This window comes from Physeter macrocephalus, chromosome 1, assembly GCF_002837175.3.
Source record: "Physeter macrocephalus isolate SW-GA chromosome 1, ASM283717v5, whole genome shotgun sequence".
Classification (NCBI taxonomy): domain Eukaryota; kingdom Metazoa; phylum Chordata; class Mammalia; order Artiodactyla; family Physeteridae; genus Physeter; species Physeter macrocephalus.
The window spans coordinates 51,959,181-51,974,590 of record NC_041214.2 but is presented as its reverse complement, the minus strand read 5'-3'; the positions used below and the strand labels follow the sequence as shown (position 1 = coordinate 51,974,590).

Sequence of the window (15,410 nt, the reverse complement as noted above, 5' to 3'; positions counted from 1 at the left end):
AATTAATTTATTTATTTATTTTTGGCTGCATTGGGTCTTCGTTGCTGCACGTGGGCTTCCTCCAGTTGCGGCGAGTGGGGGCTACTCTTCATTGCAGTGCTCTGGCTTCTCATTGCGGTGACCTCTCTTGTTGTGGAGCACGGGCTCTAGGTGCATAGGCTTCAGTAGTGTGGTGCATGGGCTTGGTAGTTGTGGCTCACGGGCTTAGATGATCTGCAGCATGTGGGATCTTCCTGGACCAGGGCTTGAACCCATGTCCCCTGCGTTGGCACTGCGCCACCAGGGAAGCCCTCCTTCATTTCTTTTTCATTTATTTCTGCTCTGATCTTTATGATTTCTTTCCTTCTGCTAACTTTTGAGGGTTTTTTGTTCTTCTTTCTCTAATTGCTTTAGGTGTAAGCTTAGGTTGTTTATTTGAGATTTTTCTTGTTTCTTGAGGTAGAATTGTATTTCTATAAAATTCCTTCTTAGGACTTCTTTTCCTGTATCCCATATGTTTTGGGTCATCGTGTTTTCATTGTCATTTGTTTTTAGGTATTTTTTGATATTCTCTTTGACTTCTTCAGTGATCTCTTGGTGGTTCAGTAGCACACTGTTTAGCCTCCATGTGTTTGTGTTTTTTACAGGTTTTTTTCCTGTAATTGATATCTAGTCTCATAGTGTTGTGGTCAGAAAAGGTGCTCAATATGATTTCAATTTTCTTAAATTTACTGAGGCTTTATTTGTGACCTAAGATGTGATCTGTCTTGGAGAATGTTCTGTTTGCACTTGGGAAGGAAGTGTATTCTGTTGTTTTTGAATGGAATGTCCTATAAATGTCAATTAAGTCCATTTGGTCTAATGTGTTTAAAGCTTGTTTTTCCTTATTCATTTCCTGTTTGGATGATCTGTCCATTGGTGTAAGTGGGGTATTAAAGTCCCGTACTATTTTGTGTTACTGTCGATTTCCCCTTTTATGGCTGTTAGCATTTGCCTTATGTATTGAGGTGCTTCTATGTTGGGTGCATAGATATTTACAATTGTTATATCTTCTTCTTGGATTGATCCCTGGATCATTATGTAGTGTCCTTCCTTGTCTCTTAATAGTCTTTATTTTGAAGTCTATTTTGTCTGCTATGAGTATTGCTTTTTGAATTTCCACTAGACTTTTAAAATATTATTATAAATTATAACTCCTTTCTGACGAGATAGGGTGCTTTCAGGGTGGTATGGCTGTAGACTATATCCCACTTCTGAAACATTATGATATCATTTAGTACTATTTCTAATTTTAAAATGTTTTCTAGAATGTTAATTGGTAGACTTTCTAGATTTCTAACTTTTTTTACATTAATATTTTACAACCATAAAATGAATAAAGAAGTATTTCTTTACCAATATCATAACAAGATTACTAGCATCTGAAGTATAGCTAAAATACAAGTGGCTAAGCTAAGGAAGAATGTTCACATTAACAAATAGCTGTATCTCAGGACTTCCCTGGTGGTCCAGTGGTAAAGAATCCACTTTCCAATGCAGGGGACGTGGGTTCGATCCCTGGTCGGGAAACTAAGATCTCACATGCTGCAGCTAAGCCTGCGTGCTGCAACTACTGAGCCTGCATGCCTCAACTAGAGAGCCCGTGTGCCACAAGCTACAGAGCCCATGCGCTCTGTAGAGAGAAAACCCACATACCACAACTAGAGAGAAGCCTGTGCACCACAACTAGAGAGAGAAGCCCTTGTGCCACAACAAAAGATCCTATGTGCTGCAACTAAGACCGGATGCAACTAAAAAGTAAAAATAAATAAACAAATAGCTATATCTTTTTTTTTTTTTTCTTGCGGTACGCGGGCCTCTCACTGTTGTGGCCTCTCCCATTGCGGAGCACAGGCTCCGGACGCACAGGCTCAGCGGCCATGGCTCACGGGCCTAGCCGCTCCACGGCATGTGGGATCTTCCTGGACTGGGGCACGAACCCGTGTCCCCTGCATCAGCAGATGGACTCTCAACCACTGCGCCACCAGGGAAGCCCCAAATAGGTATATCTTTCATGCCAGATGTGACAATGTGGAATGTTTAGTTAAATGTAAGATAAAATTTCAACATGAAAATTAGCATTGTATTATTACTATTATAATTTCTCATTATTTTCATAGGAATATCCTACTGGTTTGTTTTTTTTTTTTGCGGTACGCGGACCTCTCACTGTTGTGGCCTCTCCCATTGCGGAGCACAGGCTCCGGATGCACAGGCTCAGCGGCCATGGCTCACGGGCCCAGGCACTCCGTGGCATGTGGGACCTTCCCAGACTGGGGCACGAACCCGTGTTCCCTGCATCGGCAGGCGGACTCTCAACCACTGCGCCACCAGGGAAGCCCATATCCTACTGGTTGTATCATTGTTGCTCCAGAAGGAATCAGAAAGAGTATAATAAAATATCATTATTATGTTTTGAGGTAGGCTTCTCTATGCCAGGTACTATGGTGGGTACTAAATACACAAAGATTTTTAAGAGAGAAAGAGTGGAGGGTGGAAGGGAAGAAGAGGGGGGAAGGAGAGGGAAAGGGAGAGGAAAAGAACTCTGCCTTTTATAGTGGACAGAGATAAAAATACTAACAGAGTGTGACTCAGGCTCCTCACTGTTGAAGCGGGAGTTTACAGGTAAGCAAGGGGTGGAGGCTAAAATGATCCATGTGGTAATGAATTAGAATTGAAACCATGGGTATGAACTCATGTTTAGCTTAATATAGATACAGATGGTTGCATATAGAAATACTTATAAATAGATATGTGTACATATACACACATAATTTCCCTGCTTTGTCACCTTAGGGGGCCAAGGAACAATGACACCCAAGTGGCAGCGAGCATACCTAGTACCTAGCTCTTAGTTTCTAACACAGTTCTCCAGTGAAAGGTACCAGAAGTCCTTGGAGAAACAGCTGATTCTAAGACAGGGCAGGAAACATACAAGGTGAGCCTGGAGCATCTTGTATGTGAGATGTAAGTAAGGAAGTGATAAACAAACAAATAAAAAACCACACACACAATGATGACAGCACATCACATGGACACAAGAACCAACTGAAAGAGCTCCCTGTGGCCAAAGCTGGAACAGTTAGAGCAACAAAATAAACAAAATAATATTGAATTATAAAATAAATATCTGTGGTACATACTGATAGAATAATTGGCCAAATAATTTGAATGTAATAACTAGAAGAGGAAGAAACAAATTTGTGCAGAAGAATTCCACATAATTTATGCAGCTGTTCTGCCCTCAGGAGGTGAAGCTAACTCCCCACTCTTTAAGTATGGATTGCACATTGTGACTTCTTTTCAAAGAGGACAGTATGGAAAGTGGGGGAAAAAAGAGTAACTTTACAGTGGAGAAATCTGGTGAACACTACCTCAGCCAGATGTTCAAGGTCAACATCAATAGTCATAAGTCATGTAGGTCAAATGTACTCTCCATATGATATGAGGAAAATGGCACTTTATCTCTGTGGTTTTCCTCCCCCAAATTCAAAATTTCAGTCTATTCATGAGAAAAACAGACAAATCCCAACTGAGAAACATTTTACAAAATGTTTCAAAACTGTGAAGATCATCAAAAACAAGGAAAGTCTGAGAAATTGTCACAGCCAAGAGTAGCCTAAGGAGACATAATGAGTAAATGTTGTGTAGTGTCCTGAATGGAATCCTGGAACAGAAAAAAGACACTAAGTATAAACTAAGGAAACCTGAATAAACTATGGACTTAAGTTTATAATAACGTGTCAATATTGGTTCATTACTTGTAACAAATGTATCATACCAACTTTTTTTTTCTTTTTTGGCTGCATTGGGTCTTCATTGCTGCACGTGGGCTTTCTCTAGTTGTGGCAGGCGGGGGCTACTCTTCGTTGCGGTGTGCGGGCTTCTCATTGTGGTGGCTTCTCTTGCTGTGGAGCCTGGGCTCTAGGCACATGGGCTTCAGTAGTTGCAGCACGCGGGCTCTGGGGCGCAGAGCCAGTAGTTGTGGCACATGGGCTTAGTTGCTTCGCGGCATGTGGGATCTTCCAGGACCAGGGATTGAACCAGTGTCCCCAGCATTGGCAGGTAGATTCTTAACCACTGTGCCACCAGGAAAGTCCCTCATAGCAACTTAAGATGTTAATAAGAGGGGAAACTGGGTTATAGTACATGGGGAACTCTCTATATATTGTAATTATATACAATATGTAAATATATAATAATTATACATTTATATATTATAATTACATATATGTAATTTTTCTGTAAATCTAAAAGTATTCTAAAGCAAAAGTTTGTTTAAGAATACTAACATAGGACTTCCCTGGTGGCGCAGTGGTTAAGAATCCACCTGCCAATGCAGGGGACATGGAGGAGCCCTGGTCCGGGAAGATCCCACATGCTGCGGAGCAACTAAGCCCATGCGCCACAACTACTGAGCCTGTGCTCTAGAGCCCATGTGCTGCAACTACTGAAGCCCATGCACCTAGAGCCCGTGCTCCGCAACAAGAGAAGCCATTGCAATGAGAAGCCTGTGCACCACAATGAAGAGAAGCCCCTGCTCGCTGCAACTAGAAAAAAAAAAAAAAAGCCCACATGCAGCAACAAAGACCCAATGCAGCCAAAAATAAATAAATAAATAAATTTATAAAAAATAAAAGGACCAAAGCAAAAAAAAAAAAAGCTAACAAAATTTTAATACAGTACAATGAATGCAGTGTAGGAATGAAAGCATATGAACTGTGGGAGAAAAGTGTGAGAGGAAAAAAAGAATTCCAAATTGATCCTTAAATACTTTGACTTAAAAAAAAGATCAAATGCTCTTTTATTTTGTATCATGTCTTTAAATTTATCCATGTGTGTAATGTGTATATTTGGGATATTTCAACTTACAACACATTATATTATACAGTTCTTGCTGCTCATGTTAACTTCAGTATTTTTAAAGACCAAACCAAATCCTTTGGTTTTTTTTTTTTTTTTTTTACAAAAATAAGCCACAATCTACCAAAAGTAAAGAAATAACAATCAGATGTGGTGGAATATGAGAAGCATTCTGTATTTAGCAAAACATGACCTCCTCTCTTTTCAACATTTAATCTAGAAAAATAAATAACAGTTTGGGCATCAATTGTTTAAATAAAAAATATCTTAATAACCCAGATACACTAACCTTACTACCTGGAATTACCTTGAATAGTCATGACTTATGTGATTTTTTTCAGGGTGTTCCCTACTCTTAAAATGCTTGTCTCTCTCACATTTTTTCTAAGTTCAAAATCTTGGTTAGCTTTCAAGGTCACCTCAAATATTTCCTCCACCAGGAAGCTTCGCCTGGTTCCCCAAGGATGATAGCTGCTCATTGCTTTGAGTGGTTGGTACTGTGTGTCCCTCCATTATCCCATGGACTTAATTTACAACTGTTGTTTATAGGTGTTTCTCCCATTTGGCTGTAAACTTCTTAAGAGCAAGGTCAGAATCATGGCTCCTCTTGGTCTCTGCACAGTGTCTGACACCCATTCATTCATCCAACACCATTTATTGCATGCCCACCATTCAATACCATGGAATGAACAGGAGGGAGAAAATTACAGAGAAAAATTAACAACTAAATGTTAATGTTGGAAAATCTTTCTAATCCAGAAGCTCAGAAAAGCTCAGAAAAAAAAAATTAGGAGAAAAATATTGAAACAGATCCAGTTTACTGAAAGCATTAACAGAAGCCTTATGTCACAGAACTGATATGTTTTTATCACTGGTATATATGCTTCTAGGTAAAGGTGTCTCTTTCTTCTACCACTTTGCCCATTTTCCATGATCTGGGACCCCTGTGGTTTGTGTATAGAAAGCTGGTAGGCTCAGGGCAAGTAAAATAAATTGAATCAATGTTCATTTTCAAAAGAAAACATGAACGAGCAGTAATTTAGGGGAAGGAAAAAGATAAAAATGTTTTCGTGGCAGAGGCCTGAAGTCCAACTTGGACTGTCAAGCTACTGCACAGGTTCTTACAAACGATCTTTTTCCCTTTTGAAACTTTCTGTTAAAGCAAAACAAGGTGCTGTCTCAATGTATACCTTACAGCTAGATTGATTTCCAATAGAACCATTTTTTGTGTATGCGCTCTCATGGAATTCTTGGTTTCTGCCTTCTTTAGTATTGATTAATTTAAATTCAATTTTTCAACGCCAAAAAAATATTTTTAATTACCATTTTCAAACAATTTCTGATAGGGCAATTTTAAGTGGATATTGTGTTCTATTCTATTCTATGAAGTCTTTCCCTGTCAGTGGCAGGCCTCCTGGTCTTTTCCACTGAACTTTCAAGCACTCTTTATATCTCATGATCCACTCACCCACAGAATGCAGAAATGATTTCTGATTTCATACAAGATTTTGAATGCTTAAATTTCCCCCAAACAGCTAACATCATGAAAACTAGTCCTCTTTTATACCAATGGTTCAGAATCACACAGAGAGCTATTATTTATTAAGATTTCTAAATATATTTCTAAATTGCCCTGTGGCTTTATTGTTTGGTTTCCAATGTCATCTTCTCTAATCTATCATTGGCCACCCTCCCTTAACTCTTCCAGACTCTTTCCCAAAAGCCTGTTATTCCTTCACACCTGAGCCCTGATGGTCCACAGATAAGCTTCCCCCGCTCCCCACAATTCTCTAGGGAACCCCATGCACTCTCATGGGTTGGGACTGACTCTACCACCTTATTAGGGTTCCCATCAGCTTTTAATAAACTCTAGTCCATTTCCATTTTTAATAGTAGGGCATAATTAATCTATTTATTTTCAAAATATTTCATTTAACATGTCAGATTAATTCTGAAACAATAAATACCCCATGAGCTATCGATATGACTCTACAGATTTAAAAATTCCCAGTATGGTAGAGCCTAAAGCATCCCAACGTGGCAACAGTTTGGCTGAGTTCGAATCCTGGTTCTGCCACAGATAGGGCAAACTTGAGCAATTTTTTCTGGATCCTTGAGCATCATTCATCTCTCCAGACACTCTATTTAGAGCATCTATTGTGTGCCATGTGCCAAGGTCATAGGGGTGAACAAGGCAGTCACAGTGGTTCACTAAGCTGACCCTTTAATGGGCTAAGTTTCCTCATACTTAAAATAGAAACAGTAACACCCATCTTGTAGGGTTGTAAAAATTAAATGGCTCCTAAACATGGCTCCTCACCATCTCTGCTCTATGCCACCACCACCATGCTCCCCCACTTTCTTGTTCCTAAAGGATGATCTCTAAGTTTCCCTGCTGAAGCTCTTCAAGATGAAATAACCTTTTTGAACCAGGACAGTTCACAGGAAGCCACCCCCTGGCCAGAGTTATTCTGGGGGTTTCTGTGGCCTCTGTACAACCAAGAGAACAGTGCCCCTGGTCATGGCACACCATCACTGTGCAGAAAATGCCTCGGTTTCCTTCACCCATTTGTTTATGCTTCCCAGGTTATTTCAAAGTTCCCAATCATATGGAAATGACACCTATCTCTCTTTCTGTTGGTAAGAGGTTTTTTCCTCCCATGCAAGTTGCTTGGAGACTTCTCATCCATTGTTAATCAAAAGAAAAAGAGGAATACAACTTGCTTAAAGCAGCTACATTTAAATCTACATTCCATGAAATGGATCTACTCCCAAATCCATAGTTGTTTGAAGTTATTAGCTCACAGACTGAAAACTAAAAAATGTATTTCTAAAGATCTTTGTATGTTGAAGTATGAGGTGTAACTCTGGGAAGAATCTAATGTTTAATGCTCTGTGTATTTGTTTCTAGATTCTGTTAGAAGTTGTGTAGCAAAGCTGTTCTTCACTTGCTCCCTAAAGGGTCATTATTGCCTCTACAGTAAATCCAGTTTTATTCTCATCAGCCAAGAACCTCAGCCGTGGATCCAGATCATGTTCCTATTTCAGCAGGTGTGTATATTCACATTCATCATGGCTCCTTGATGAGAACAACTCACTTTGATGTGAATCAAATTGTATATGAATATAAAAAACAGCATTGATTTTTCTTCCTTTTCTTGAAATAATGACCTTATTCTTCTTCTACTTTACTAATGTTTTTCAAATGGTTTTCATCAGTGATTTTGTAATTGGTTTCATCTTTGGATTTGTTCTTAACAGTTGTCAGTTTTCTGAAAACGAACCAAGAAAACTTGATTTTATTTTTGCCCCTTCAGTCTTATTTTATTGACTTAGTCTGATTCTTTGTTTTTCTCTTTGAGCAAACTCACCAAAAAACATCTGTTTATGCTGCTTTTCTTCTTTGTTCTTTTTACTATAATGTTTCCTTTCTTCTTCCACACCTTTGACATTATGTGATCTGGATGAAGCCTGACTTTGGGGTAAAAAAAATCAAATCTTTGACGTGATAGTTACAAACCTAGTGCTGGGCCAGACTCTTCCCCTTCTCTGTCAGTTTATGCCTTCATGCAGTTCTCAAATTAACAGATTCCAGTCTAAATGTACCTCTTTGGAATGATGATTAATTAAATCAGGTCCTGCTCTTCTTTAAGTGAAAGATCATATGCTGTATAAGTTTCTGATAATAATCAAGAAATTCCCAGATGTGTCCACATTTTTTTAACTTTTTATTTTATATTGGAGTATAGCTGATTAACAACGTTGTGATAGTTTCAGGTGCACAGCAAAGCATGTGTGCACATTTTGGGTTTCACAATCAATCTGTTACTGCTCTTAACCTTTTAAAAGCTGTGGGTAACTTACTCAGGGTATAAGATCCTCCGCCTTTTCCCACTCAGTATAAAAAGCAGCTCATCTTGAGGATAACAATAAGATTTTTCTGGAAAAATAAATTGTTATTCACTTACTAAATAGACACTTTGTACACAAAGACCACCTAGAGAGTCTTATAAGTCAATGTTTGGACAGTCATTGACATAGAAAATGGGATTTTATAAGGCAAAATCATTATTTTATTATACCTCACACATAAAGGATGATATATATGGTATTTTATGTGTGTGTGTGTGTGTGTGTGTGTGTATAATTTTGTGCCTTTTATGTTCTATATGTTTTTATAAAATTGTTCCCTTGAATTGAGACACTTCTCACATTCATAGATATAACATCACAACATGTAAATAACTGTTAAACACATAATTGGTTAGTAAACATACAAACAGTTTAAATCTTCCTTTGAAAATTTTAGAACCTAGGGGCAGGACAGGAATAAAGATGCAGACGTAGAGAATGGACTTGAGGACACGGGGAGGGGGAAGGGTAAACTGGGACGAAGTGAGAGAGTAGCACTGACATATATACACTACCAAATGTAAAATAGATAGCTAGTGGGAAGCAGCTGCATAGCATTGTAAAGCAATTATACTCCAATAAAGATGTTAAAAAAATTTTATTTTCATTGGCTTGAATGATATATATGTAAATGTGATTCTTTTTTTACATTGACAGTCTCATTTTCCCAAACTGACAATATCTTAAAGCTCTAAGAATATTCAGCCATTACACATTTTATAACTGAAAATGTTTGTGTTTTCCCAACCCCCCCCACTCATACCGTTCACATCTGAGCAATTGAATAATGGACTCTTGGTTGTTTCATGTCTATTCTTCATGATTTACTCTGTATAAATAAACTTGATATTTGTACTCTCTTGATATTTGTTTTAATTTTATACCTTAATTCTCAGATCTTTGAAAAATAAATATATATATTAATATTAACCATTTTCCAATTAAGTAACGTGCTTGAGAAATGATTGAAGTAAATACTACATTACAAAGGTTAGGCATATTTATAGAGATCAATATCAACTGTCTTAAAAATCCTATTTAAGTTAAATTTTCTGTTAAGAAATAAAAAACATGAAATGTACCATATGTTTGATCTTCAAGACAGATTTCCCTGTAGCTTTATTTAAATTTAAACCATTTTTAGGTTCAGACCAAGCCTTACAGTGCTTTACAGTCAATCAAACAATACTGTTAGGACAAGAGATAACACGTCATGTTTCTCTCATTAATGCCCTTTCAGAGCCTGTTTCCTGAGCCCCTGTCCATACAGAGCCGTTCTGTGCAATTTCTCAGAGCTCTGTGGGAGAAGACCCAGGCAGAGGGTGCTCACAGCTTTGAAACAGCCATGATGGAGTCCACATTCCCACAGCAGAAGGTAAATGCTTTTTTCCTTGGACATGTTATTTGAAACCAAGATTCAAGATTAGCTTGCCTTTTCTTGATAGTTCAGCTTTTTCCCTTCATTCCTTTATTTTCTTTTATTATTAGAAAACACTAAGTAATGATTTACATGTCATGCTATAGTGGACTCAGGACCTAGTGATATCAGTAGACAAGGTCACTGCCCTGTGAGGCTCCCAGACTGACATAATACTGCCCACTCAGAGCCACACAAAAACCACACACATGGTATGGAATAGAAAACATTTTACAAAAGAAGACAGACAACTCTAGGACTGAAAAGGAAAGAGCACTGGGGAATCAAGCTCCAGCTTCTTTGGTGCTTTTCATTTCGTCCTTCTGTACTTCCTCTCATCACCTTGCCCTCTGCTGTCACCACAAAGGTAGAAGAGGAAGACAAGGTGAACAGGAAGGTCAGGGTGGGAAAGAGCTCTGTTGAGACAGACAAGGATGATGTGAGACAGAGCAATTTAGGAGTGTGGAAACAGGGGCATCACTCTCAGGACACAGTTGGCCGAGACCTCCTGAGCAGGCTCTTGAACTGGGAAAGGACCAAAATGTGGAACTACGCCTATCAAGTCAACAGAGTGTAACCAGAAGTGGACGTTCACTGCCGTGATCAGATCTGCCCATGAGAAAGGTCACAGGCCTGGCTATGGAGAGAATGATTAGAGGAAGCCTGACTGGAGACAGGAAGACTACAAAGGAAGCAACTACTGTAGTCAGGTAGGAAATGAAGGCCTGAACTAAAGTTGGAAGTTGTAGGAAGAGGATGGATTCAAGAGCCATTAAAGAAACAGAATCAACAGGACTTGGTGCCTGATAAGGAAATTGAAAGAACCAAGGATGACTCCAGGTGCATTGTGTGGCCAATGGATGATGGCACCATCTTGAAAAAGAGACCACAAAGGAAGCTGATGTGGAGGAAGAAGAAAATCATTCTGGCTTACATATTTTGAGTGTGAGTGGTTTGTGTAGATACCCAGGTGGTGATGGTGGTTGAATTGCCACTGTGGACCTCAGGAAGAAGGACATGACTGGAGATAATGGATTTGGGAGTCAAAGATAGCACTTGATGTCATGACAGTAGATTGGATAACTCGGGAAGAACATGGATAATGAGAATAGAGAATGGTTATTGATCTCTCCTTAGTAAATTGCCAGCTTCTGTAAGTCCTTCTCATACTCAGAGATCCTGATCATCCTTATTTTGCCTTCAAGAAAGCCCAGTAATAAGCATTGGATGCTTACTGATCAAACCAGAGATTCTGAGAGTATATGATCATGGTCTTTGTCCTTGTTTTACTATTGAGAAGGGGAACAAACATGCTAATATTAAATAAACTCAAAGTACAAGCAGCTAGCAAATTAATCAAAAACTGTTACATTCTGAAACAAATTCAGTACCTCTTAAGTGCTGAAGGATTGTAAAAAGATGAGAAATGGGTGTGATTAATCAGAAGTTTAGTTAGTATGGTCTGTAAGACACTGAAGCCACACCCAATTATTGCATCACTATTTTTTGGCTTTGATTTAAGAATTAGACATGTAGTATTAAGAATAAAGGAGGGCTTCCCTGGTGGCGCAGTGGTTGAGAGTCCACCTGCCGATGCAGGGGACACGGGTTCGTGCCCCGGTCCGGGAAGATCCCACGTGCTGCGGAGCGGCTGGGCCCGTGAGCCATGGCCGCAGAGCCTGCGCGTCCGGAGCCTGTTCTCCGCAACGGGAGAGGCCACAACAGTGAGAGGCCCGCGTACCGCCAAAAAAAACGAATAAAGGAAATGCCATAGTTGCATCAATGCAAAGTAGAATGGAATTCTTTGCATAGTTCCTGCAAATTTTAAAGTTTGTATCATGTTTAAAGACAATGCCTCAAATTCTTATAAATGTTTCATTGTGAACTGTAGTTTAACTAGAGGGAACTTGGAAATTAAACCTTGGCAAACTGCTTCAAGTCCTAAGAGGTTGAAAAAAACCCCAAAAACTTGGCAAACCAGTTTTGTGCATGCTCACAAGTATACTTATTCATATTTCTTCTATTTCATACCAATAAATATTCCTCTAGGGAAAAATTAACTGCAAACCAAAATGTTTTATAAATTTTTAAGACTTTATAATTTGGTTTATTCATAAGTAATAGAAATACTTTGATGTCTGGAATGTGCACTGTGTGACAAAATTTATCGACCTGGGTATTTCTCAATCAAATGGATTTTCTACTGTCTTTATTTTATGAAGTGCTCTTCCCATGAAATTCACAATAGCTGTGGGAATGGTCCAAAGTCTGCTTTCTTTTCACCATATGTAGCAGTCTGTACATACACTAGTGATTTGAAAATGATGGGCATGTGTGTATCTGTTGCTGTGATAGAATTAATACTGCAGCCAACTGGATTCAGGTATACAAAAAAGGAAGATGCTTCTGAGAAAATGCCTAAGTCTCTAGAATATAATGCTCTGGAGAGTTTGTTATTGAGAATTCATTTTAATAAAATCTTAGGATTTTAGAATTGAAAATCAACAGTAAGTTATCTATTAAATTGTAAACTGCTTGAGGGCAAGGGATGCACTATGTTTACCATTATATTTCCAGGGTTACACAGTGCCTGGCACATGGTAGGCTCTCAATAAATGATGAGTATCAATTGAATAAGTAAATAAATCCTGTCACTTTCCAGATGTTAAAATTGGAAGCATAGGGACCTGTCGTAGGTCATCTACCTAGTCAGGGGCAGAGCTAGAGCACGAGCATACACCATGGTGACATCGGGAACACCACCAATATATCTCGGTTTTCTCTACTGTGGCCTGTAAAATTACAATTCCCTGCCTCTTGAAGTAAGCCTTGGTCATGTGACTTGCTTCAGCCAATGATATATGAGAAGGGATATGTGTCACTCCAGGCAGAAGCTTTTCAAAGCCAGTGTTCCATTCTCCATCTTCCCTTTCTTCCCCTACCATGGGGACTGCAGAAGCAGATGTTGATATTTAGTTGCCAGAAGATGGACACAACCTGGAACCCCAAGCTACCACATAGAGGACTGCTGCTCTGGAGAGCCACCCAGACCCACCACACACTTCGCATGATGAAGGAACAATCTTCTGTTTTGTTAAAGACAGAAGTTTTGGTGTTTGTTATGGGAGTATAACCTACGTATCTTGACTACTTTTCTTAATTTTAAATAGTAATAAAAACTTTTTTTTTGAACCTGGATTAATGGAAAGATATGCCCTTCTCATGGCTAGGAACACTGATTACACAAATGGAAATTTTCTCTCAAATCATAAATACAATTTATTTCCAATCATAATAGCAACAGAATTTCTTCATGGAGTTTGACAAAGTGATCCTAGATTTGAGAATAACCAAAACAGTTCTGAAAAAGAACAGAGAGGAGAAAATTTTTCTACTAAGAAATGAAAACTTATTCTAAAAGCACAATAAGATGAGGAGGTAATTATTGCTATAGCGATAAATTAATACTAATAAGGAATAAAGAATCCAGAGATAGTTCCAAGCATATATGGACACTTGGTAGATGATAGAAAGGAGATTTCCAGTCAGGAGAAAATAAAATATTTTAAAAATAGTATGGGGGGCATGTGACTTTTCAGATGGAAAAGATAAAATTAGATCCCACCCAGACACTATAATAAATAAACTAACTACAGATAAAGCTCTAAATGTAATCAATGAAACATTACAACAATTAGAAGAAAATACCCATAGTTGTCTTTGTGACTTCAGGATAAGAAAGAATTTAAGTCATAAGTAAACAGAAATCATAAAGGAAATATGAATAGATACGAGTACTTAAAAAGTTTAAATTTCTGTATGACACATTACACCACAACAAAGTTAAAAGACAAGCACAACCTGGGAGAAGTTATTTAAAATATGTGTAAGGGCCCTGAACCAAGATGGCAGAGTAGAAAGACGTGCTTTCTCTCCCTCTTGTGAGAACACCAGAATCACAACTAGCAGCTGGACAATCATTGACAGGAAGATGCTGGAACACACCAAAAAGATACCCCACATACAAAGACAAAGGAGAAGCCACAATGAGATGGTAGGAGGGGCACAATCACAGTAAAATCAAATCCCATAACTGCTGGGTGGGTGACTCACAAACTAGAGAACACTTACACCACACAAGTCCACCCACTGGAGTGAAGGTTCTGAGCCACACGTCAGGATCCCCAACCTGGGGGTATGGCAATGGGAGGAGGAATTCCTAGAGAATCAGACTTTGAAAGCCAGTAGAATTTGATTACAGGACTTCGACAGGACTGGGAGAAACAGAGACTCCACTCTTGGAGGACACACACAAAATAGTGTGCACATCGGGATCCAGGGGAAGGAGCAGTGACCCCATAGGAGACTGAACCAGACCTACCTGTTAGTGTTGGAGGGTATCCTGCAGAGGTGGGGGGTGGCTGTGGCTCACCGTGGGGACAAAGACACTGGCAGCAGAAGTTCTGGGAAGTACTCCTTGGCGTGAGCCCTCCCAGAGTCTGTCATTAGCCCCACCAAAGAGTCCAGGTAGTCTCCAGTGTTGGGTTGCCTCAGGCCAAACAACCAACAGGGAGGGAACCCAGCCCCACCCATCAGCAGTCAAGCAGATTAAAGTTTTACTGAGCTCTGCCCACCAGAGCAACAGTCAGCTCTACCCACCACCAGTCCCTCCCATCAGGAAACTTGCACAAGCCTCTTAGATAGCATCAGCCACCAGAGGGCAGACAGCAGAAGCAAGAAGAACTGCAATCTTGCAGTCTGTGGGAAAAAAAACACATTCAACGAAAGATAGACAAGATGAAAAGGCAGAGGGCTATGTACCAGATAAAGGAACAAGATAAAACCCCAGGAAAACAACGAAATGAAATGGAGATAGGCAATCTTCCAGAAAAAGAACTCAGAATAATGATAGTGAAGATGATCCAGGACCTCGGAAAAAGAATGGAGGCAAACGTTGAGAAGATGCAAGAAATGTTTAACAAAGACCTAGAAGAATTAAAGAACAAACAGAGATGAACAATACAATAACTGAAATGAAAACTACACTAGAAGGAATCAATAGCAGAATAACTGAGGCAGAAGAATGGATAAATGACCCTGGAAGACAGAATGGTGGAATTCACTGCTGTGGAACAGACTAAAGAAAAAAGAATGAAAATAAATGAAGACAGCCTAAGAGACCTCTGGGACAACATTAAAC

The 15,410-nt window shown here is 39.2% G+C and overlaps 1 protein-coding gene across 2 annotated transcripts in view; it reads left to right on the top strand.

Annotated features, from left to right (window-relative positions):
• Positions 1–15,410, top strand: part of VEPH1 (ventricular zone expressed PH domain containing 1) — a 214,294-nt gene that overhangs the window by 151,182 nt on the left and 47,702 nt on the right. Inside the window, exons 9-10 of one of the 2 annotated variants that reach the window (XM_007106884.3) lie at positions 7,793–7,932; positions 10,034–10,168. In XM_007106884.3, the coding sequence (XP_007106946.2) occupies positions 7,793–7,932; positions 10,034–10,168 (275 nt within the window). The remainder of the gene's footprint in view (positions 1–7,792; positions 7,933–10,033; positions 10,169–15,410) is intronic. The other variant, XM_007106883.3, reaches the window with a different exon arrangement.